Genomic DNA, 24,685 nt, shown 5'->3' with positions numbered 1-24,685 from the left:
AACTGAGATACTAGCGATTTGCCTGTATCCGAGTATGTTTTCACAGCAAAATGCCTTTCCCTTTGAAGTATGTAAATAGTGCTATGTCGCCTATAATAAACACACTAAACCTCCATTGTCCAAAACAAACACGTGGTTTCTTTTGCTTTCTGGCTGCGGTTATTCCACTGCAGTCTGCATTGTAATGGATTACCAAATATCTTGTCACAGTGCGGCACGGTTAGCTTGTTGTTCTTGTAGTCAATCTCATATTTTAGCTCTCAAGCTCTCTTTAGCTCTCAAGCTTCACAGCAAAATTCCCTTTCAATTTGAAGTATGTAAATAGTGCTTTGTCGCCCATAATAAACACACTTTCGACTCAGACTTGTGTTTTGTGTAATAATCGCGCAAGATAAGACATAATATTTTGCTAGATAGCATCAGCGTGACAGATAAACGTATGTGTACAACTACTTGCTGCCGACAGCAAGGATTAAAGGGTGTGTGAGATTGAAGAGACGTGCAAAAATGGGAGGCTGTTCGTATATACCTTCAGAGAGCAAGTCTTCTGCATGAAGTCGTGGAGAAAGAAGACATCATGGACAAAGTCCGAGTTGGCACTGCACCCGAAAGGCACGTCGAAAGATTCGTTCTCCTGGGCCCCCAAGAACTGGCGGAATATGTAGTTCAGCTCGTTCAGACACGAAGTCGTTAACGTGAGCCTTCTGGTCCCGTTAAGCACGACATCACCTAAAAGATATTAAGACCGATGAAAGGATGAACGCTAGATGTGCACCGGGGGGCAGTGTCAAAACACTCACCGTGCTCTCGCAGAAACGCCGCGAGTGTTTTTATTCTTTCACACCTGTTCGAGTCTGGCGTCATCGTCACCTATAATTGCTTTAGCCAATAATGGGAAAGGCCGTGTTTCAAACCTTAGATATGCTGCGCAAGTGGGTGAGGCATCAGTGTAATGCGCGTTATTATAAACCGGACGGAGAGCACGCGATAGCATGATTCAGTCCACGACGTACGCCTCTCCGATACCGTGTTTTGGTCACGTAAACCATGCTTCTACGGCTTCGGACGTCACTGAAGGCACAGGGTTCGGATACCGCGGCTGTCAAATCATTTGTCGCGACTGGAATGCTAATAAGACAACCGCAACGCGAATGGAAACGTAAACGCAATCAGCTGGTCGGACAAACATGGGCATAGACAGTAGCTCCTTAATCAAGCCTACTGTGAAACTTTCCGCGAACACCACAATTAAAAATAACACATTTTTGTATCAACGTGCAGATGTAAGTGATTGTGGCGTCATCTTTAGCTTAAAAAGTAAACTAATATTTTGTTTTTAAAATATTAAATTACGGCATTAAAAATTTTTATTTTAGGGTAAAGAGTGCGCTGTTTAGACGTTGTTGACTACGGTAATCAAAAACTACTGGAGTGTTTTTTAAAAGCTGTTTTGCATACTGCATTTTGAAGATGAACGTGCTTGAGAATTTCAAAACCCTTTATAAATTTCGTAGTAGAGAGTTTTTAATTGCAGAATTCATATAGTCTGATATACAGGAGAATTTAATTTCTACGATGTGTTAAAGGGCCAAGTAACAGCCAAATTCCACAATGCAGTCAAGCAACGCTGTAAGTTGCGTCTGAGCATGCGTCATTTTCGAGCCGCTGATTGGCTGAGTCGTTGAGCGGCTGAGATCAAAAATGCACTGAACTCGCGCGTGCTGACAAGAACGAACGGCTGCCGTAGGAACGCGTGGGTTCCCGCGTAGTTCCAAACCTTCATTTCGTGTGTTTTGTACTTGGTACCGTCTGCACGTAGTGCACCCGGTGTCTGTGTGTGAAGGACAACTTCGGTGGTGGACTACAGAAAATGAAGCCTGCGTAAGCTACACCCTCCCGCTTCTTTTTGTCGCTACTCCCGCGAACGTTTGGCGACGCTGTTATGACTACTGTTTAGCCTTGACGCATTTCAAATTCGGCCGCATTACAGAAATGCCCAGTGGTTTCTCTGTGTTCGTGTTGTGCATCCGCTTTAATAGACGCGAATTCGAATAATACATCTGTCACTTTATTCTGTTGCTCACCTGGGTCTTCTTCGCGCAGCCGGCTTTCGGCAAACCTGGTAACGAACGTCAAGAAGGTGTGTTTACGTTTGCTTCGGTAACTTGAGCTGTCACGGGGCGCGGTATGGCGGATGTTTCGAGGGGCATTAACCGCATTTACCCCTTGGTAACGGAACCTCTTCTTTATTATTTCATGTAGCCGAGGGAAGACGCCGAAAAAGAAGGGTCCCTCCAGGCCGGCGTCCACCGAGGCGCAAGACCCGGTTGAAGTGTACTGCCGCATCCGACCGTTGCACAATCCCAACGATGTCCCCGTTGTGCGCCTCATTGACAACAAGATTGTCCAACTCGAACCCCAGGAGACCAACGGGCAGTCGAGGAACAACGTCCAGAAGCAGGTGAGGCAACGCACTGCGCCTATGCCGTGATCGCCTAGAATAGACCACGAACTCGCAGTAGGCGTTCAAGAGAGATTACCTGGATAGTTGGGCCTACGACATCAGATTAGTGGAGGATGGCCGCAGAAAGACTAACCAAGGCATGGTTGACAGTTTGTTAGCAGAGCAAACTTGAAACGGCCATAAGCAGCTGACAAAGGTTACAGAGGTCTTTTTGACATACCCCGTACCTGACCTGCCGACTGACATTTTCACTTCTGTTGCTGTGTGCGAAACTTTCAGCTCTGTGGCATCGTGCAGCAAGTGCCACATTCCTTAACTGGGCGAGCTGCTTTTCTCAATAAAAATGCACGTAGAACACCAATATTTTGAAGCAACTGTTGCACCGGTTTGAGCTGATGGTTGCACTTGCAGCAACTCTAGGAAGCACAATGTTAATGTATTGCCTGGGTTTCTTTTCCACTGATAAAATTTCGCAAAAGATGCTAGAACCAGAATACATTGTGGTTCTAGCATCTTTCTAAATAAATTAAATAGGAAATTCTGAAGCCAAAACAAACTGCAGTTTTGTTAACTCCATCTGTAAAGGACATATCAAGCATCGCAATGACTATGGTGGTTTTCTGCTTGCAAATCGTCGGTATAAAGTAACAGTGGTGTACCATATGTACCAGCTTTAGAAGTATGTACTGTTAAGTGCAGCTTGTGACATTGCTTGTCATAGCTATGCTTTGAGCGTTGTGAACTTAATATTGGAGTTTGTTGGACTTTTCAGCAATCTTAAAAACATAAAAAAATATATTAGCATCAGTCGAGTGACCAGTTATTACAGTTGTACTCGATTGTAAAGGGACACTAAAGTGAAACAATGGATTAGTTTAGACTGAAGAGTTGTACTCTAAAAACTCTAGTGCCAATAATTTCACCACCATAGGTCTATTAATAGATTAGAAAATCAATGTCAAAAGTTTCACTTTTAAATTTCCCGCCGAAATCTCCAATGGTGACATCACGGATTTCAAAATGGTTTTTCGCATTTTTGCCACATTGCCTCAACGAAATTTCCTGAAACTTGGTATGATAAGTCTCTGGCCCCATGGAAGACAATGTACTTCAGTTTTACAGATTTGGAACTATACTGGCTCTAGTAGGTGCCGTCAAAATCTGACTCCATGGCGACTAATGTAGAAACTTCAAGGTGGCGTCGCCGCCCATACCCTCTTTTTGTGTTTTCTCACTTGCCAAACGTCTTTTTGCGGCAAGCGTGGTGTTTTTGGTATCGTGAAAAAGAACTTTATTCGTACGAGCAAAATAGTTTTTCTCTTTAGTGTCCCTTCAACTCTTCCGTTGCATTGCAGACAACCTACTCGAATATGCTGCAATCATAGCTAAGCAAAATTACTTCTCTTTATCAACTTAAATGGCAGCTTCCTACCTAAACCTCCCCCATAATAGGCAGCTTGTCCTCTAGTAAGGACTGATCCAGAAGTTTGAAGCCAATGCAAAAGATGACGTCAACACGAGATGGCGTACAGTACTGAGATTAAGCACCAATAAGTTACTTTGTAGACAATGCCAATCAAATATTTGCTCTTAAACAGTGCTGTGCCTTGGGTCCCACTTGGGTTGCCATAGTTTTCTGTCCCCCTCAGTTTCCACATCAGCTTATCATCACATTGTGAATTTTGAAAGCACCTGCTTGGGCCAGGTTAGATGTTCATCACTATGAATGAATGATGTTTGTTCTAAAAGAGCCATGAGATGAACTTGGCAAGTTTCTTGAGGTGTGCAAATACAGCTTTTTTAAAAACTGAATCAAATAGTTGTCTAATATTGAATGGCTGTTACAACAATTTATACAAAATGTTCACTCCCTTGTATTCATTATTTTAGCATTAGAATCTTGGAGCGTCAGGAACAAAGGTTCAAATTCTTTGCATGCGCAGAATGCAAATGTTTGCATAACCGGTAAAGTCTAGCTCCCCAAGTGACGTGGCCTGCAACACTACATGAGCTCCCGTGTTCTATGCCTACCTTACGGCTGTAGGGCTAAAAATCAGTCGTACCTTGGTAAACCTTGTGTTTAAGTCCAATGTACATTTTGAAATGTTCATAAACTACATTCAAAGTCATTCATATTTGCTGAATGGCCGCTTCATTTGATGACTGAACCGAGCAGGACACTATTTTATTCAGAATTTTCGAATATTTGTTCATCCCTATATGTTTAGAGAGCTTTTACCAAGCCAAGGATCTCTGAATGAAAATATATGTATTTTTGTCTTATATACAGCTTGAAATCCATGATATTTTTGAACCTACCGGTCGTGCAGTTTCAGCAAGAAAATGAATGTGAAACTTTATGTTCGTTTTTTTAAACAGTCAACATTTTATGAATATAACACAAAATCAGATTTTGAAAAAGATACTGGAGTGATTTACTTTTCTTACTTGGATTCTTGATCGAATTTTGTAGCAATCATATTTTTGCATTTTGACAAAATCCAGTGTCATTGCCTCGCTGGTTCGCGTGGTAAAAAGAAAAATGAAAAACTACTGTGGCATATGCGCTCCACTGTTAAAAAAATGAAATAAAAGCTACTGTCTGCATATATTTTCACACTGGAACCCTAAGTTTGTAGAGACAATTTTGTGGTGCTGTAGTTGGTAACTGAAGTTAGGACCAACGCGAATGAGCATTGAGTGTGTGAACCCAAAGTAATTGTCATGTGATATTTGACCAAATGTGGGGCAATATTGTTAGTTTTCCTTTTTTAAATGGAAGTACTGTACGCTTCGTTTCGTGGATAAATGGCCTGTAGTGGTGTTACTTTTGCAGGTCTTACAATTGAGAAGATTGCTAATTCAAATAAGCAGCCTGCCAAAGTGTTTTTGTCGCAGCATTTATGGTGCAAATAATGCTATGGGAATGTCAGAAGCAAACATCGGTTGTCCGAGACGTTGGATGCTCATACATATAAGTATGCCTCTTTCTTTCAGTACCGATACACATTCAAATATGTGTTTGACACCAGTGCCTCGCAGCAAGAGGTGTTTGAGCACGTTGGCCTGCCCTTAGTCAGTGATCTTCTTCACGGAAAACCAGGTAAATCCTTTTCCTATGCAGTATTGTATTTTAGTTATACATCTGTCTTACAGCAAGTTCTCGCTTCATGATACGACACTTACTACTACAATGTTTACATTCCAGATTGCATGCTTTATGTTGCTTTCATGAGCAATACTAAGAAACCTCTGATGATAACTAATATAAACCTTGGCACGATTCAATTCTTCACTACGATTTCTTTGTCGAAGTGCTAGCATTTCACTCCCATTGTTTTGGAAATTTATTTACGCCATGTGCTATAGTAGATTAGAATAGCCCTCCATCACACTACTGACTGACATTTACCCTCATTATCTTAAATAATGTTTTTTTAAAGACGATAGTCTTTCTTGGGGAACTTAAACGCAGAAATTTTGGTCTGTCTTTCTGTCTTTCTGTTTGTCGGCACGTCCCTCGATTCAGCCACTCGGCCAAAGTTGAACCACTTGCCCAAGGGCCAGCCGTCTTGAACTGGTGCGGCTGTTCATACTTGTGAACGTTGTCGATCAAAAAGTAAATATCATGCATATCTGAGGTGCAGCATCACTAGGTAAGTATAAGGTGGCGTGTTCCTTTAATAGAAAATGCATACATACGTAATTTTAAGGACCCTATTTTCTTAAGCTGCGCTGAAAATGCATAAGAATGGAAGCTTGAGCGAGTTGGTATGCGTTCATCTTTGTTGAAACAGCGCTCACTAGACGACGACGAAGTAAAAGAAGGCACAGGACAGGCAGCGCCTGTCCTGTGCCTTCTTTTACTTCGTCGTCGTCTAGTGAGCGCTGTTTCAACAAAGCTGAAAATGCGACTGCGCTGAAATTTGCCTTCCTCCGTGCCCTTCGCACGAGCTCATTGTTGTGTTTCGGTTTCGGTTCTGTATTGCACTGTACGAATGCCATGGGTTGGTGTTAAAAAACTTTAGTTTTGAGAAGGCCAAGAAGGTGAAAAAAAATATTTAAAAAATGAAAAAGCAGCGTTGTGGGCGGCCTTCAGGCTGCCGGTTGTGGGCGCCGCTCTGGCGTTCCTGTTTTACCCAGGCGACGTGTAAATAAAAGAGTGTGTGGAGAGTACTCGTTGAGTGCGGACGTTTCTCTGCTTCAGCGCTTCACGCCAAACCGCGTTTTCGGGCTGGCTGGCGTCCCCGCCGGTCGCGTTGGTCACCGCCGGCCTTCGCCTGCTGCTGCGCCGGGACTACCAGCACGCAACACAGCACTCATGTTTCCCGACATATTGCCAGATGGCGTCCATATCTCACACAGCGCCCCTTCTATCGTCTTTACACGACATTTGCAGCGAAGCACGCAGATACGCGGCCAATTTTTTTTCTGTTTTTAGTGTATGCAAGGGTTTCGGTACGCGAAGACGCTCTGTGGAAGCTTTGAGTAGCATATTATGCACTCCCATAGCATGACAGAGTAGTTTCATGACCAGAAAGGTGTTAGGCTCGTTCTATGCCTTGGTAGCTACGTACTCTTCCTTAACATGTTACTACATGTATGGTGCTCACAGATTGAAACGTGACATCAAAACTTTTAGTGTATATAACAGCTGGTATGTGCAAGTGACAAAGATAAAAGCGTTGTGTCACTGTGAATCTGGCTGCTAAAGGTAATGTTGGCTCCGATTTAAGTGTTAAAGTTGAAATTACGCTGATATGACATGAACTGAAGACAGTGGAAACAAAGGTGTGCATTACTTAGCCCTAAACTATCGCATTTCAATTCGTGAGCACTGTTCCTCTGTCATTTTTTGTTTGGAAATGAATCCTGGTAAGTCGACGTCCGATTTCCCGGACCCTCAAGGGACCGCGAAAACGTCCGGAAAATCGGGCAGTCCGGAAAAACGAATGCACGTGAAAACGCACATTTTTGGTAGGTATTTTTCGCTGACGGAGAGGGTCACAGCCGGAGTACAAGATTCCCATAGCAATTCAGCCAATGCATTGTTTAGGTGGCTCTGAAAAGAGCCGTTTATAAAAAAAAATACGACGTGGCCGGCACTACCTCATAGGTCAGCACTTGGGCGCAAAGAAGTCGCTTATTTTCTTTTGCACGGTCCACTTGCCCGCGATTATGTCTGCCTCAATTTCAGTCAACGTCATGTTGCCGCTGTACACCAATGACAGTGTCATCAGTGCTCGCATCAACTCCGTGTTCGTTGGCTGTGTAGGAGCTGGCTCTTCGTTCTCGGTGTCGGCATCGGAATCCTCCGTAACTTGATGAATGATTTCGTCATCGGTCAACTCCGCACATAGCTCGAGGTCTTTGTCAGCGTCGGCGAAGCCCTCAAGGGTTTCTCGGCTGGAATCAACACGCCGCCAGCGCGCAGATCGTCGAAGGCAACGTCCGCGGATGGCAGTTCGTCATCGTGAGCCTACGAGGTGGCTTTGTGCGCTTCGAAGGCGCGGACAAAGACGAAGGAGCAGTCGGTGCCATTGCTGTAAACGGCGAATCCGCTAGACGAAAAGCGCAGCACGAACAGCTAGGAACTCGGTGGATGCTGAAGGTCGGGAAACGTGATCACTGAAGGTAGCGCGCAGCAGCAAACGATCAACCACAGACACGACCGCAGAGCTGGCACAGCTAGCACAGCTGACAAAACAACACGTGAACGAACACAGTGAGGTTTGGCTTGGCTAAGCTACGGCTGGCAACGGATTGACACGTGCGGTTTCGAGGTTATGGCAACCGCGGCGCGGTGCGGCGTTGCTGCTGATGCGCGGGTTCAAGGATATGAAAATGAAAACAACCAAAATGGCGGCGTCGGTGGTGACTTTGGGTCGGCGGTTAACAGTAAAAAGTCCGGGAAATCGGATGGCGAAGGCTATAAGCGTCCGGAATTTCGGACTTTTTAATACATTGACTCTACGGGGAACTTGACGGTGCCACAGATGAGTCCGGGAAATCAGGCATGTCCGGAATTTCGGGCGTCCGAGAAATCGGACGTCGACTGTATAATAAATGTCAGAAGCAGGTTTACAATGAGGCACATCAAATTAACTTTGATTCCATTTCATTTGTTTTTCGTTTTGCACATTTTCAACAGCTCTGTCACCAGAAGCGGTGCTTGTAAGCAGCGACTAAGTGAGCTCTGTAGCCAAGCAATATCAATTGTAATGTTACTGTCCCCAGTGAGAATATTACGGAGCTCTCTAAAATCGGAGGCATGTTTTATTGCACCGCTATCAAGGGAAAGAAGCTCTCCAGGTGTTCAGGTGAAAGTCTGTTCTTCCAGGGCTCTTGTTCACCTATGGAATCACGTCATCCGGCAAGACGTACACCATGACGGGGCATCCGCAGGACGGAGGCATTCTGCCACGGTGCTTGGACGTCGTGTTTAATTCCATCGGAGAATTCCAAGCCAGGAAATACGTAAGTCTACCTTGCTGGTTACGCTGTTCAGTTTTGCAGCTTTTTATGTACAGTAGACTCTCGGTAAACGAAAATTTCTCAAATGGAACAAGTGCTCCTGACAAGATTTGTTTTGTACTTGTATGCTGCACCTCTCTTCAGCTCTCAGTAAAGCTCATAGTGCTAGTATTACCTAGTTATACAGGATGCTGTCCTGGAGCTAAAGACAGCTGCAACAACATTTTGCTAGCGACCGTTTAGTGTTCTGGTTTCAGAGTTTTGTAATGGGCAACAGGGAGTAGAGATGAATTGTTGCTGTTGAAACTGTTAGTGATTTTCCTCGGTAAGTTAATCTTGTCATCATTGCTTAAAACATAGGGCAATTTAAGAGCTGCTTCTGCCTTGCTTTGCACACGTTCCAAACATCCTGCACGCATAATCTTTTTCAGGTGTTCAAGCCAGACAAGCTCAACGGCTACGACACACAGACAATGGCTGAAGCCCTAGGAGAGTACCAACAGGAGATCATGCCTCACACGCCGAAGCCACCGAAAATAAGGAGGTGTGTAGGGCGTTGTTTTTCTTCTTTTCAACAACTCTTTGAGGAAACTTTTTATAGTAAAAATGTCACAATATGCAGTATAGCCCACTCGTATTGATCCCTTCTTATCGCGAATGAAAACAGCACGACGTTCATGATTAACACAGTGTATGGCAGCATGTCTCGGATAGAATAAATCGTGCTTTTCTAGGGCAAACATAGAAGGTGCCGCTCCTCTTGCATCCCCTCTCTTAAATATGCTTCGAAGTGGTGCATGACCTAGGTAGCGTACTCTTCAAAAGAAAAGAAAGAGGGCATTGAGAACTGTGCTGTGCAAAGAAGTCTGTAATGACAAACATCACCCATGCTTAAATGTCGTGGCTGTTCGCTTTCCTGGGCAGCATCACATCACTACACTCAAACCTCATTATAACAGTCACATCTGCCATGAAAATAACTTCGTTATATCCGAAAATTCGTTATAAACGTTTATTGGTAACACTATCTATGACAAGACTGTTTTTCATTTACTTCATTATAACAGTGTTCGTTATAACGAGGTTTGAGTGTACCGTAATATCCCTAGTAAGTGCCCCCCCTCCCCCTACAGTGGTGAAAGATAATCGGACGACTTGGAGGGGGGGGCCCTTGCTCAGTCGTGGATCAAAATTCAAAATGGCGGCAACAGAGCCCCTAAGAATAAAAAAAATGCTCACCTGTGCTCGTAGGTCTGCAAAAAATGTGGAGCTCACTCACTCACTCATGAAATAGAGTAGAACCTCGTTGATACATTCCCGCTTAGTACGATTTCCCGGCTCCTACGCTCGAAATCGCGAAAATTGAAAAATAACCTAATACAGCTGTGTGTAATACGTTCCGGTTAATACGTTCCCGGAAAATACGATTATTCGGCAGCAACGTTCAGCACCGCGGAAAACTGTGGTCGTATAATACGTTTTTGTACTCGGAAACTCTAATTCAGGTGTGCAAAAAGTGCCCTCTCGTGTACTTGTAAAGCGCGAAGTGGCAGACAGCCGCCGTGCGGCGACGGCAACTTTTCCGCAGTGCCTTTGCCCCCGTCCGCCCCTTCTCTGCTTTGCTCAATTGTCCCCTCTGCGTCTCTTCCGGATTGCTCGATCGCCGCTCTCTGTCAACCACACACCGACCCGAAGGCAGGCAGCGACGCTGGCCGTCAAATCTTCAAACGGCTTGCCGCGGAAACGCACATGCCGCCGCCGCATCGCCACCGCTGCACAACACGCCGCGACCCGTAACCATAGCAATGCCGCCATTTTGCCCAGTGAATATGGCCGATAATTTCCCCCACACTTTTCTCCCGGAGCGCATTCGTTTTTGGGTTGCTCCGCCCGGCGCAATTCAAGTCGGCTTATTTCTCTAGCTGGGCAATTCTGCCTACCAGCGGGTCGTCAGAAACTGCCAGAAAAGATTTGTTCTGGAAGATATCTGGGAGGTTATCAGACGCCAAAACGAGACGATGCGCTCTCGCCGCCATCTTTTTGAGGACTCGACAGATCAAAGAGCGAGCGCTTGGGGACTTCACCTTCGGTTGCCGTTACGCCGGCCGTTATCTTTTAAAGCCCGTTCCGCCGTGTGAGATGGTGCGATTACGAGTGGCGGCGAATACAGCGCATGTCTCAAGTTAAGACAGAACGCAAACTGATCAGCGCGAGTGTGCGGCGTAGTATGCGATAGCCGCGAACAGCTGTCGCTTTCGGGCACGCTTATCACTTTCGCGAGATTTCGCATATCGTGTTGTACCACGATTGTTACGTGCACTGCGAAGAGTTCAGCTTGTTAAGCCTTTAGGGGGCGGATTCTTCACGGACGGGGCGAGTCACGCGTGATCTTGCGAACGTACGTTATCGTATCCCAAATGCGCATGCTCGAGAATATCACTTCTGCTCTTCGGCAAACTTAGCCCCATATTTCCAAGCGGCAATGCAGAAAGAACCGACGCTCATGCGGCGCAAAGTTTCGTCTGCTGACACGTACGGCGGTAGCATTTCTTTACGTTCACGCTGGTTGTCAGAGTTCAATGTTGCAATATTCGGGTTGTCTCAGGATTTCAGTACACGTGACCACGACGTCATTTCCGGTCAGGACTGGAACTAGGTGGCTGACCTCTGGCTGCCAGCGAGATGCCAGGAGTTCGAAAATCGAAGAGTCCTTCCATGTTTTTTGAGAAATGTTTTTTGCCCTCGCACCTTGTCAGCCTCAATTTTTACTGGATTCGGATCGTACGTTTTCCTGGATCGTACGTTTTTTTTTTTCGAGTTTTTTTTCGGAAGCGTATCAACGAGGTTCTACATAGTTTGTACTTAGAGCTCACTCGACTCACTCGCCAAAATATTACTCGTAGTCAGGCTCGCAGCTTTGAATCTGCCCCGCCCCCCTCTACGCAACTCACGCCTCTGATTAATATATATGGAGCTGGCGTATGAACGCTAGTGCTTTGAAATATGTGCGAGTCAGCGGGAATATAAACATGAGCCGACATAAGGCTGATAGCAATGCTCAAGTTGTGCAGATAGAACCATATGTCGGCAAAGAAGTGTGGAGCTCACTCAGACTCGCTCAAGAAATACATTTTGCGCTTAGGGCTTATTCGGACTTGCCGAAACTTCTCTCTACCGGGTTTACTCAAGCTCAGACTCGCTGAAATTTTTCTCACTCGGACTCGAGCTCGCCAAAATATTACTCTCAGACTCGCGGCTCTATCAGAGTCTGAGTGAGTCGACTCATGAGCGAGTTTGCCGACCTATGTTACTGCTTCTAATGAAATGCTTTTTTGAGTGCGCGTGCATTCGCTGTTTCCAAAACCGCGAATTAAACAGTGAAAATGGCGGGAGAGGAGGGTGAAGTGCGGCTGCTCTGTCATTGGCGCATATTTCAAACCTCTTGTAAAAAGGAGGGGGGCGCTTGCTTGGGTAGGGGTGCTTGTCGGGATTTTACCGTAGTCAGGTTTCTGCTCTTTGTCATTGCTCTTAAAGGCCTACACCTTGAGGATTTTGATTCGTCAGCAACGAATTGGATGAAGGAAGTGAGGAGACTGTGAAACCTATGCCACCACCACCCCTAAGCTTTTGAAGCGTGGTAGAGTAGTGCATTGGGGGTGGCCTCGCAGCAGATTTGCATCAAAGCTCTCGGTGATGAGCACTTTGCTGCTTTAAAGGGACTGTCTACCGTCCTTCATCGCTTTTCTGTTTTGTACCGCATTCGAAAGCATACCGTCTGAAGTGTCCAACCTTGTAGCGGTTTCTCTGGTAAGTGAGCAGAAAATATTAAAACAGAATTTTTCGATCTGCGTTCGGTCTTCTTCCATTGGTGTGAATATGCCCCACAACACTGGCTGGTGGACGCCATGACGATTGTGGTGTCGGTAAAACTTAAAACCGAAAGCACATGTCATTTCTGTAGGATTTTTTTTTTTTCTCTGAACACTAATGCAATGAATGTAACAGTCGTTTTAAGCGCACCATCGGTTAAATGAAGCCTTATTATACGATTACAGAACACTCGTTTTGCTATGATTGCAGTCTATGCGTTTATTTTAGCACTGCTGCCGCAATCTTCCCACAGACATTTCTGTAACGGTCTTGCAGGCAAACGATGTAACGAAACTCCTGTACTGATGTAGCGATTATAAATGCATGCCTTCACAGCACAGCACAGCACAGCACAGCACAGCACGCGCGAGACATCCTAACGACAGTGCAGCGTAACGGTACAACCAGCGCGCGGGGTGTTGAAGCAGACGAACTCGAAAGCGGCGGCGTCGGCAGCGCTGCCAGGCGTCTTTTTGGGCGCGTGAGATAAAAAAAATACAGCAAAAATTACTTTTTGACGCAATCTAAAGCTGTTTCAAGAGTGGAAAATACACTCAAGTTCTACGTGTTTGTTTTTAAGCAAAATAAGTCCACCTGCGTGGATAGTCTGTCATACCTATAGAATGCGGGAATTGCGACCACTTTGCTGTTGGGTGACGCTAGCGGTCATTCTTTCACGGTTTTCAACATCATATTAAAATTATAATTCTTTTTTTATGGGACGAAAGCGCGCTCGTTGCCGCCGATGTGACGAAGGATCTTCTCATTTTCACCACAATAAAAAAAATTTTTCCGAACGATAGACAGTCCCTTTAAACAATCTCGAAACGGCGATGCATAATTGTTTCAAAGTTGAAGCAGCAAAGCAAGCTTACGAGTGTTCTGTGCTCTAGTGTTCAGAAATTGTTCTATATTCTTAAGTGTGGGAGCCAGCTGGATGAGGACAATCAAGTGCAGCTCAGGCGATGGTGCCATCTTTGTTTTCAAAATATAGTGTTCCTTTCTGCCGTGTTGATGTCGTGTGATATCACTGTTGCAGTAACGGGATAATTTTATGTAAATGAGTTCGATGTGGTTAGTTTAAACTGCATTCCAAAAATATACCCCTAGTTTTCATTGTCATACAACTTGGGAATGTGATGCGATTAACCATAGGGGAAAAAAAGATCCTCCATATGGAGATTTGAACCACAGTCCTCTAACAAACTGATGAGCGTACTAGTACTAGTATTGCACAGCTATGAAACCTGTTTTACTTTTTGGTTTCATCTGTTGGATGAGAACACTGAGTAAGGTAGATATGTAGCTGTGCTGACTCTGGCACTTGAGTGCATTTGCCTTGCACCCTTGACAGTGCAGTGAATCCACCTTCCCTCTGCATATGCAGCTGGACTTCATGCTGTCTGATTCCAGTGCAAGATTTTGCTAACGCTTCTCTCCTCTAGGCTGCTTGCTAGCACTGATTTATTGTGCAATTTTATCAATACATGGTACAACAGCCAGCTGAGTTATGGCTCTTGCTAGGCTGAAGGGGTCTGCGAAGCAGAGGAAAAGAAGATAAGGAAGCTCATTGCAGAAACACATTGGGAATTGCTCTTGAAGAGTGCTGCAAGCTTCTATCAAATGCTGTCATTTGATACTGGCTTGTCACGAGTGGCTGTCGTATTATGCATTTGTCACAGCAGGCTGTGTTGACTCTATTGTATGTAATTTGACTCTTCACCTAGTGCGTTTTGTTTTTCCTGTGATTAAACTCAAAAGAAAATAGTCCGTTAAATTGAGGTTTGACTGTGGTTTGTGCAGATTGAAATGTCACTATCTTGTGCTGTAAATGAGATTCTTGTGGCAGTTGTTGAGCACGACCATTTATTTACTGTGGCTGACATTGATTTACTGAGGTCAACACAGCATGTGCACAGGGTGTCTACCGACCGGGAAAACCGGGAATTCTCAGGGATTTTGGGTAGTCGGGAAATTCTCAGGGAAAACTCAGGGAAATTGTGCTCCCATCAGGGAAAATCCACAGTAACTTTATTGAAATGAAAGGCAACGAAAGTAGAGGTAGCGCGGGCTCGATATTTTGTGAACGCATTTTCCAAATCAAACGGGCCGCTGCGGCTGCGGGGAAGTGGCGCACCTCGATGCTGTCATCGCCTTCGGAGCGGTGAAGTGGGAGAAAATCCGGCTAATGCGTGGCATGCGGGAACCGTGAAACACGACACATCGTATCGCGCAATGTTGTCAGGGTGTTCTGTGACTACACGGTGTAGTTCTGTATTCTCGCGCGTGCTGTGCGTTAGCGCCCGATATGCTGTTTTTGTTATCGCCGCGTGTCAAGTAACAAGCATGATTAGTTGTAGAAGCGGTAGCAGTAGATCTAACGAGTTTGAGTTATCTTGCAAGCGATCGCGATCGTTCAGGAAGCGGATGTCTTCGACAAGGCTGGTATCTGGCAAGCCATCCCGATCGGCGAGAAAAAAGACGACGCTTGTTGGCTGTTATCGGAGAGCTCACTCGCTCTGATCCCGAGCTTCAAAGATGCTATTTAGGACTCCGTGAAGAACAGAATAAATTTCCAGGCGAGAGCTAGCGTAACTAACGGGCCCATTCACAGCAAGTGAAAGCTTTTTTTTTTCATTTTTTCCCGATGGGCACTGTTGAAACAAATTTTAGGCAGTTGACCGATATTTTTGGGGGCTGCAGCTCGCAATTACGAGCCACACCACGTGGATGTTTGCTACAAAGCCGAATTACAAAACTTTTCAGAGCCAAGGCATAACGGCGACCGAAATTCGCGACACCAGCACGGGTCCCATTTACTCGATTCGGCGCGCGATGTCGGAAAACAGTAACATTTCCACCATAATCGCATGTGCCGTAATTCAGGCTGTTGCCGTGCTTTCATGCGATCTTAGCCCGCAGCTGTATTGCTTTTTTTTGCGATAGCAATTATATAGACGCTCCGGCGCGAATTTGTTGCCTTCGCCATGATCTTCCTTATCAAGTCCAAATCGCGATTACATCACCCCGCGCGTCGTATGCTCCATGCGCGACTGAAAGCGCGCGAGCGCTCGTCTCGTTCGCGCGGTGGGCACATGGAGATAGGAGCCGGCGGATTGGGGAGGTGGGGGGGGGGGCTGCGTGAGTCCGACAGGAAGTGCGTACTTTGTACCAGCGGGCGTGGTCGCGTGCGCCGCGGTATCTTTAGTGGGGATCAGCAGACGGCGCATACCTTTGTAGGTGTTGTGCTCTAATTGCAAAACTTCTGTTGAAGCCATAGCAGTGGCGGATCAAGGGGGAGGGGGACGTAGCGGCGATCCCCCCCCCCCCCCTTAAGCCAGCCCCCGCCCCCTCCCTTCAGTGCCTGTCGTCCACCTCCTTTGTCAGGCTGCCTGTTGAGTTTGCCCCCTTTTTCAGGTTGCTTTGCCTGCCACTGCCCAAAAGGGGTAAAGAGAATCTTGTCCCTGCTCTCTACCTCTCTCATCGCTCTACCTTTTCCTGCTTCCCTATGCACATTTACGAAGTCTTCTTAGGCACTGCCATAATCCCCTCTGGGCTGTTGCAAATATATGAGACCCACCAAAATCCACTGCTGAGCGGGGGCTTCAGCCATTGTACCCCCCCCACCATTAGGTACCTGAATCCGCCCCTGAGCCATAGATAGGGCACTTCTCTTAGTGCAGCGGCTGCGTTTCCTAAAGGAGCAAGCTGCTAGCCTATATTCATATGAAATTCCTCTTTGTTGCTATCGGATTTACTATTTTGCCCCCGCGGTGAAACTGTGACTCTTTTTTTCTAACGTGAAATGGTTTTCGATGTTGTGCGTTCGTGGAGAGCAAATGGTTCTTCTGGGCAACATGGTAGCAAAGGCGTTGCATTGCTCTGGGCAACGCGGGAGGATTTGACAACAACCCGCAGCAGCAGAACAAGCGCAATTCCACAGTGCATTAAACCCGCATTTGTTTCGTATTTACATGTGACACTCTGGCAAGGCATCTAACTGTGATCGCTGCACCTCAGGCTCAACAAAATTGATTTTTTTTTCACGCAAAAAAATAAGTTTTTCCATGTAGCCATATTAGTCGAGCATTCTTGTGGCATTTTCAGTTTAAGATTAATCCTTCAGTAACTATGCCTTGCATGAAAGGTCGAATTTCAGTCTAACGAAGTTTCGATATAACGAAGTGAGTTGCCGCTTTTACCAACTTCTCTATATTGAGGTTTAACTGTTCTATGTACTATTCAAATGGGATTAAGTCGTTTTTATTTTCTAACGTGCGTATTAGAGAGTGACATCACCGAGCGACATGGTCTCTACCCATCTTGACATAAAACGAAGTTCTGCTTCACTCAGGGAATTTTAGCAAAAACACTCAGGGAATTTAGAAAAGTCAACTCGGTAGACACCCTGGTGCAGCATGATCTGAAGCAAACAAATGTTTATGCACATTGCACACTGGTATGTGACAAGCAACAGAGTGACTCTAAAAAGAAGCATGCAATGAAAGGGATGGACGCAATGGTGTTCGTGATACAGCAGAAAGAGAGATGTTATATATAGTGGGTAACATGCAGCAACACAAAACGTTTACAGAAATACAAGTGGTGAAACTTCTCGACGCGTTATGAAAACACTATTATTGGATGAATCAGCATTTCCGTGCATCTTGCCCTGTGGATGAGGGCAACATTTTTCTCATTTGGCCACATTTATTTTACTACAGCGCATTTTCACATAAGCTTCAGAATGGACGTGTTCCTCTTTATAAGGCTTAATTTAGGGAGGGATGTTGTCATTTGAAAGCAAAGATTCTAAAAGTTTATCTAGGAACGTTTTGATGAGCATAGTGTTTAGTGGGCACTTCATAAACGGTATAGATGACAGTGCATTAAAATTGCCCCAAAAGTGATCTTGCCATCGAAAACAATGATAAAAAAAAGCTCAAAAGTAGTAAAATTATCACTGGAGTTCATGGAGCATTTTCCCTTTCTCCTTGCCTATGGTCTCTGTATAGAAAAAGCGCAGAACTAGAGAAAATTGGGGGTTGGTATCCTGAAGCTTGTCATGCATGCCTCCCTCCTATTGGCCAAGCACGTGAGCACACTGATAGGTTCACTTTGGTTGGCTGTTGCTATGAGAACTGGTGCATCACTTGCGAGGTCTTCAGTACTGTACCGGCCATGAAACTTCTGTGTAAAGTTATGGGATAGCATTGCCTGCGAAGTGCAAGAGCATAGAAGCTCCACTTGTACGGTACCTTCCTTTGCATGCAGGTGTGTGGGGATGAATGTGTGAAGATGCAGTGCTCATCCTTGATATTCCCACGCCCGTTTTATTTTGCTGTATCCAGGTTTCAACCACAAAGACTGTTAGCAACACTTGGCGCAGACCGCACCGCAATGTTTGAGAAGATTCGCGATTGTTTGCGATAATTCTGTTAAGATTCCGCGCAGGACGGGAATAGTCTAGTTTATTGGAGAGCTTACAGCCACCAGTGATGACGGTGGAATTTTCAGTAGCACACGTATAAAAGCAGGCGTGCTTTAACGCTTGGTAGATTACTCGACGGCAGACGACTGTTCTCGCTGCTGTCAGTTTACAATGTGAATCGCTTGTACTTTGACTTTTCATTTGCCGGGCACAAGTTTGCCCAAATAAACATTGTGTATTTCCCAGTCTTGCTGCAGCCTTCTTCACCATCGCAACCGCGTGACACTATTTAATGTCTCCTTGTTTTCGTTTCAGGAGGGACGACGACGCAATGGACTGGTCTAGTCGAGTGCATGAAACTGCCAAGGTGGACGACGTCGACCCCGACATGGCATATGCAGTGTTTGTGTCGTACATTGAAATTTACAACAATTATGTGTATGACCTCCTGGAGGACAATCCGATAGACCCTCTCAAGACAAAGTAAGCTATTCTGAAAGCACTTCTTTTCCTCAATGAACGAAAGGGGGAACGGAACAAAGGCTCGTTTTTTTAGTTTGCTGTCTGTTGGTTTCATTAGGTTAGGTTAACAAAGCTAAGGAAGATACAGGGTTCATCATTTGTAGTATATCAACTATAGTGTAGTAATTATGATACATGTAAAGAAATTGGTGTGGATGAAAAGACAACTTGCTGCCAGTAGGGACTGAACCTGCACCCTTCGGCTAATGCGTCTGATGCTCAGTGGCGGTCATCTTCCCATTCAGCATGGGGGTGTTATCCAGCGCCGCTCATAGCCATGAAAGAGCCTCAAAGCACATTTGACCAAGTGCAGCAAGTCGGGCAGAGGGTGAAACTGCATGTGGATGAATGAAAAGCACACAATAGAGGCAGGGGACTAGGATAAGGAAAGATGTGACAGGCACTGGCTGGTGTTGCGTTATACATTGTTTGTCATCATTGACAGCATATTAGTTTCCTCATGGGCCTGTTGCAACAGCTTGCACGTAGCGTATACTTTGTCGTAATTCATAAAGCCAACCTGTCATTGAAATGGCACACGTGATGACTCGGATTGGTGGCATTTTTGTTTTTCTAGAGTAACCTTTTTCCATTATTTTTACCAGCGCGTCATCTTGCTCTTGTCTCTATCCACCTCTGTGGTATATCATGGGTTCTATTCCGACCACAGCTGTTGCATTTCAATGGAGGCGAAATGCTGGAGGACTGTGCGTTGTCAGTGCACATTAAAGAATGCCAGATGGTCGAAATTTCTGGAGCCCTTCACTACGCCGTGCCTCATGCTAATCATGGTTTTGGCACGTAAAACGCCACAACTTATTGTTATTGGTCTTGTCGGTGTGCTCTTTGGGGTAGATACTATTGATTGGTCAATAAAACTCTGTCTGCACTGTCCAGGCAGCTGCAGTCAAAGATGCTACGAGAGGACTCCAAGCGCTGTGTCTACGCCTTCGGGGTGACCGAGGTGGAAGTGAAGAGTGCCGACGAGGCATTCGATGCCTGGTGCCGAGGACAGAAGCGCAAGCGCATCGCCCACACCGCCCTCAACGCGGAGTCGAGCAGGAGCCACAGTGTCTTCAACATCCGGCTCGTTCAGGCTCCCCTCGACGCTCAGGGCTTGGATATAATACAGGCATGTATTGATGTTACGTTGAAGAATACCGTATACACTTCACTAAGGGCCGCAATTTTTTCCGCGATTTTGATGGGGTGCGGACCTTCCACGGAATGGTGAAATTTTTGTTCAATTTTCGATCCACTTACGGGAAAACCTAATTAATCGTGCCATATATACCTAACGACGGGATAGCTGCAGACATTCTTGCTAGATGTCTTCATCGGTATCGCTGCTCGGGCTCGGCTCGTCACCGCTGCTCAGGTCATCCTCACATTCATGTATCCAATCGTCCTCAGTGCAGTTCATGGCATTGGAAATCCTGGTGGCTCCTGCGAAATACGGCGTACGCGAGACGCGACAACACTGCCACTTGCTGGCGAGATTTTTTTTCTTTTTTCAGAATTTGGACTGCCAAGTTGGGGGGAGCGGCCCTTGCACGAGCACGGCGCTTAGTCGAGTGTGTGCGGTATGGCATCCAAGATGTTAAAGATTGTGCTCTCTATTGGGTGAACATGTGCCCACCAAAGCAAATAACCTTCGCAGTACAATGACAGCAGCGAGTACGATGTGCCTCATGTGAAGTCGAGAAAAAACGAAACAAACATACAACTGTTAATTTAGGCTGAAAGTACTGAGATACTTCATTATTTTTTTTTTTGTGTTTCTTACAGGACAAGAATGCGTTGATCATCAGCCAGCTTTCGCTTGTTGACCTTGCTGGCAGTGAGCGCACAGACAGAACCGGCAACACTGGTCACAGGCTGAGGGAAGCAGGTGAGCTGGGTCCTTTCTACTTGTAAGACTAGCTTACACTTCACTGGGCCTCTTCGATTTTCGGACTTCTGGCAGTTCTCTGGCAGCCAGAGATAGCCAGAGGGTCAGCCAGCATGTTCCGGTCGGGACAGGAAGCAGCGTCTTGGTCACACGTGTGGGAAGCCCAACACAACCCGAAGCTGCCCCAAGATTACAAAATCGAACGCTGAGACAGCCAGCGTAAACGTAAACAAACGCTATCGCCGTGGCAGCAAACGAAACTTTGCGCCTCGTGCGCTTTGGTTTTTCTGCATTGCCCGCTTGAAAATATGTGGCTAGGTTTGCTGAAGAGCTGAAGTGATATTCTCGAGCGTACGGATTTGGGATACGATCACGTGTGTACGTTCGCAAAATCGTGCGCAACTCGCCCCGTCCGCGAACAAAACAGCCAGCTTGCGCACGGCGCCACGAAAGTGATGCAAGGTGAGCTACCGCGCCGCTAGCGGCTTAACCAGCTCACGTCTGCTTAGTACGTGTAACAGTCGCTGCACAACACGACGCGAAAATCTCGCGAAAGTGATCGTGTCCCCAAAAGAGCTCGAGGATCTATCGCGTACTACGTCGCACACACGCGTTGACCAGCTTGCGTTTTGTCATAACTTGAGACATGCGGCGGTATGGGTACCACGAGTGCGCGTTATATCTAAAATAAACTTGTGCGAGGCGTCTTCGACTCATTTTGGCAGATGTTGCCTGAGCCTCTTTCCCAGTCCTAAGTGGCACTCCAAAAATCTCATGTACTAGCTCAGCTTTTATTTGAGCTACTAGGTGATAACCGCTTACATACTGCATGGAATTATTACTAAGAGGTGGAAAAAGACTAAGCAGACGATGAAATAAGCAACAAAAGGATGTATACATTTCTGAATTCTTCTTCGTTTTTTTCACATCGACGCGTCGTAGCATAACATAATACTATACCTCATATACTGGCACGTAGATCGAAGTACGCTCACACGCCGTTCGCGACCAACGAGGATCACACAAAAAAAACAATGTCGCGATCGCTTTTATTCTATCAGTGCATTTTATCAACATCGAAGACCTAGTTGAAATAGTTAAGTTCTGACGGGGTTCACGCACGCAAACATACGACGGAGCGAAATATAGCTAGTTCGATCACAATTGTCTCAGCTAAATGCACATAAAGCACACACGACACCACAATCGAATACTACTACGAAAAAATACTCGAAAGGGGTCTCCATGCGTTCGTACGAACGTGTACATAACTTTTGGGACATGTGCACGACGCAGTTAGAATGGTTAGAACGCGACAGTTCGCCGCGTTGTTCACAGAAGGAAACTTCACGGGACACATAAGAAAAGCAATAAACATTAGCTCCAAATGCTCGCCACTCGTAATCGCGCCACCTCGCACGGCGGAACGGCGCCGAGCGGCCCGAGCGTAAGGACAAGCAAAGGTGTAGTGGTGTAGTCCGCAAGTGCCCGCATTGCAATCCGTCGAGTCCTCACAAAGATGGCGGCGAGCGCGTATCGTCTCTTTGCGGCGTCTGCTAGCCCGAAACCTTCCAGAGAGCTTCCACGTCTAAATTGTCGTGGAAGGTTCTGGCGACCCTCGGGCTCCCCGCGGGTCGCCAGAACCGTCCAACCCGAGAAAAACGAACGCCAACCGGAAGTGCACCGCGGGGGGGTCGGAGCAACCCGAGAAAAACGAGCGCGCTCTGGCTGGCTCTGGCAGCCCGCGGGTAGCCAGAAGTGGAAAATCGAAGAGCCCCACTGATGGTAAGCGTGACGTCTTGGGTTTAACTCCCAGCCACGACAACATGGCGCCAGTGGCAGGATGCCAAATCCCTTGTGTACATGTTGGTAGTATTTTCGCAAATTCCAACGTGCCATCAAATTGTGTACTCATCTTTTATGGTTTTAACTAGAAAACTAACATATAACACCAAACGTTACCTGCACAGAGTGGCAGTTTTTGTCAATTTCCTTTATCTTGATGCTTCTAGTGTATTGATTTAACAGTGACATCATGATAGAAAAGTTGCCAGACAGAAAATCTTTCTTTTCAGGTAACATCAACAACTCCCTCATGGTCTTGCGCACATGCATTGAAATTCTGCGGGAAAACCAGACCACTGGGTCGAACAAGGTGACGTCTTGCATTTGTGGCCCATCCTAATTGTATAGCTTCTGTTGCAGTGTATTAGTGCTTTTTGGAACTGTTTGGTGCATTTAGTGTGTTAACAAAATATTAGAAACAGTTCAGGGACCACAAAACCATACATGTATAACAAGTCCTTCAAAGCCTCTGTTCTTCCATTCGCTGCTTTCTGATAGGCATCCACCGTGTAGTGTGCACTGAAACCTAAAAGATCGTAGCCCTAGTGTCCTGCTATAAATTTCTTTTACAAACTATTTCAGATGGTGCCCTACAGAGACACGAAGATCACCCATCTCTTCAAGAACTTCTTTGACGGCGAAGGCAAAGTTCGGATGATCGTCTGCCTGAACCCAAGGCCAGACGACTACGACGAGACCTTTGTAAGTATTACTGCTGCTACAGACAGCCTTGATATCTTATGGGACACAGGATTTTTCAAAAGGTGAATTGCTGTCAAGTCTGGGCCACAGAACTGCAAAATTAAGGGCGGACATGGCACTTGAAAAAAAAAATTTATTTCTTGATCAATTTTGATGAAACTTCCTGAGTTTATGTATATTTGTGAGCTAATTTCAAATATGCAATTATTTTTCTACAGTCGAATCCCGCTATAACGAATACCGCTACAACGAAATTTCCGCCACAACGAATAATTTTCGATTCCCCGTCAGCCGCCCATAGAAAACAATGCGAAAAATGTCTCGTCACAACGAATACTTTTTCTGGGTATTTCCGCTTGAACGAAGTTTTCGCAAGTGCCATCACATAAGGAAAAGGAGCTTGCCTAGGATTGCCGCGAAATTCCGCTAGAAATTCGACCATTTCTCGTTGCCAGAGCCGTGCGGCCGCATCGCAAGACCCGTGTCTTCATCGGAGACATGCTTTCTGCCACCTCACGAACATCCCGGTAAATTTTTCGCCATTGAGATGCTCGGCGACAGATCGTCCATCCGCCATGATGCTGCCGGCGGATTTGATGCGCGTGCGGGCCGCGGAAGAATCGTTGATGAACTCCCGCCATTGTTTTGACGTAGCACTCAATACAAAACTGCTGCTCGTCGTCACAAGCCCTGCGATCGTGAATGACATCCATGGCGTTTTGAAGGCACACGCGCCGCCAGCGCGCACCTAGTCCAAGCGTAACTGCATTCTCCCGCAACCGCTGTGAATACAAATGCGGTCGTGTCGACGCGACCACAGGCGACCACGAAAGTACGCGCGCATCCATCGAACGTACGCGCACCGACTCAATGCAATGCTGCGGCCAAAACCATGGTAGACGCGATCAGAGATAGCAACGACGCAGTTCTGAAGGCACACGCACGGCCAGCGCGCACAGATTGAAAACGGAACTACCGTCGCTACCGTTTGCCGGAAGCACTGCGCAGAAAACGGCGGCAGAGACCGCCGTCGCTATCGTCGCGATTATCGATACCGAATATGCTGAAGTACGCAGCTAACACACCGGAAGAAAGATTAAAGGCAACAAAGTCGTAAAACGACACGAAGCGTTTCGACTTTCCTTTCTCTCGCTTATGACTGTGGTAGTGCGGAGCTAGCTTCGGCACTTCATTTTCACTTAGCCTCTACCAAACTTTGGCACGCTCCTTCGCGGCGCTACGCGCTCGGCACGCTTCGAGGGTAGCCTGCATATAGTATTTGCTTCGTGTATAACCCACGTGTATAACTCGCCTATTGACGCAAAGCCGCCTTCATTGCGTTGCCGTGAAGCCAACTTGCGCAACGAAATTCGCGTATAACCCGCACCCCGAGTTTAGCGCTAAATTTTCTGTATATTTTGTGCGTGTTATACGCGAGAAAATACATTCACACGGTGTGCGGCCAAGTGCGTCCGAGTTAGCGACA

At 46.2% G+C, this 24,685-nt stretch overlaps 2 protein-coding genes across 2 annotated transcripts in view; one reads left to right on the top strand and one right to left on the bottom strand.

The window, feature by feature from the left end:
* Positions 1-1,147, bottom strand: part of LOC119394334 (serine/threonine-protein kinase 11-interacting protein-like) — a 62,834-nt gene extending 61,687 nt beyond the window's left edge. Inside the window, 2 exon segments of the mRNA XM_037661629.2 lie at positions 530-729; positions 801-1,147. Coding sequence (XP_037517557.1) covers positions 530-729; positions 801-864 — 264 coding nt within the window. The 5' untranslated portion in view covers positions 865-1,147.
* Positions 1,148-1,721: 574 nt separating this feature from the next.
* Positions 1,722-24,685, top strand: part of LOC119394333 (kinesin-like protein KIF23) — a 39,861-nt gene continuing 16,897 nt past the window's right edge. The window contains exons 1-10 of the mRNA XM_037661628.2: positions 1,722-1,881; positions 2,263-2,461; positions 5,462-5,567; positions 8,805-8,941; positions 9,370-9,482; positions 18,555-18,722; positions 19,659-19,893; positions 20,550-20,652; positions 22,728-22,807; positions 23,080-23,199. Coding sequence (XP_037517556.1) covers positions 1,871-1,881; positions 2,263-2,461; positions 5,462-5,567; positions 8,805-8,941; positions 9,370-9,482; positions 18,555-18,722; positions 19,659-19,893; positions 20,550-20,652; positions 22,728-22,807; positions 23,080-23,199 — 1,272 coding nt within the window. The 5' untranslated portion in view covers positions 1,722-1,870. The remainder of the gene's footprint in view (positions 1,882-2,262; positions 2,462-5,461; positions 5,568-8,804; positions 8,942-9,369; positions 9,483-18,554; positions 18,723-19,658; positions 19,894-20,549; positions 20,653-22,727; positions 22,808-23,079; positions 23,200-24,685) is intronic.

This window comes from Rhipicephalus sanguineus, chromosome 5 (assembly GCF_013339695.2).
Source record: "Rhipicephalus sanguineus isolate Rsan-2018 chromosome 5, BIME_Rsan_1.4, whole genome shotgun sequence".
In the NCBI taxonomy this organism is placed as follows: Eukaryota; Metazoa; Arthropoda; class Arachnida; order Ixodida; family Ixodidae; genus Rhipicephalus; species Rhipicephalus sanguineus.
Note: the sequence above shows the minus strand (reverse complement) of the source record. Positions and strands in the feature narration are given on the sequence as shown.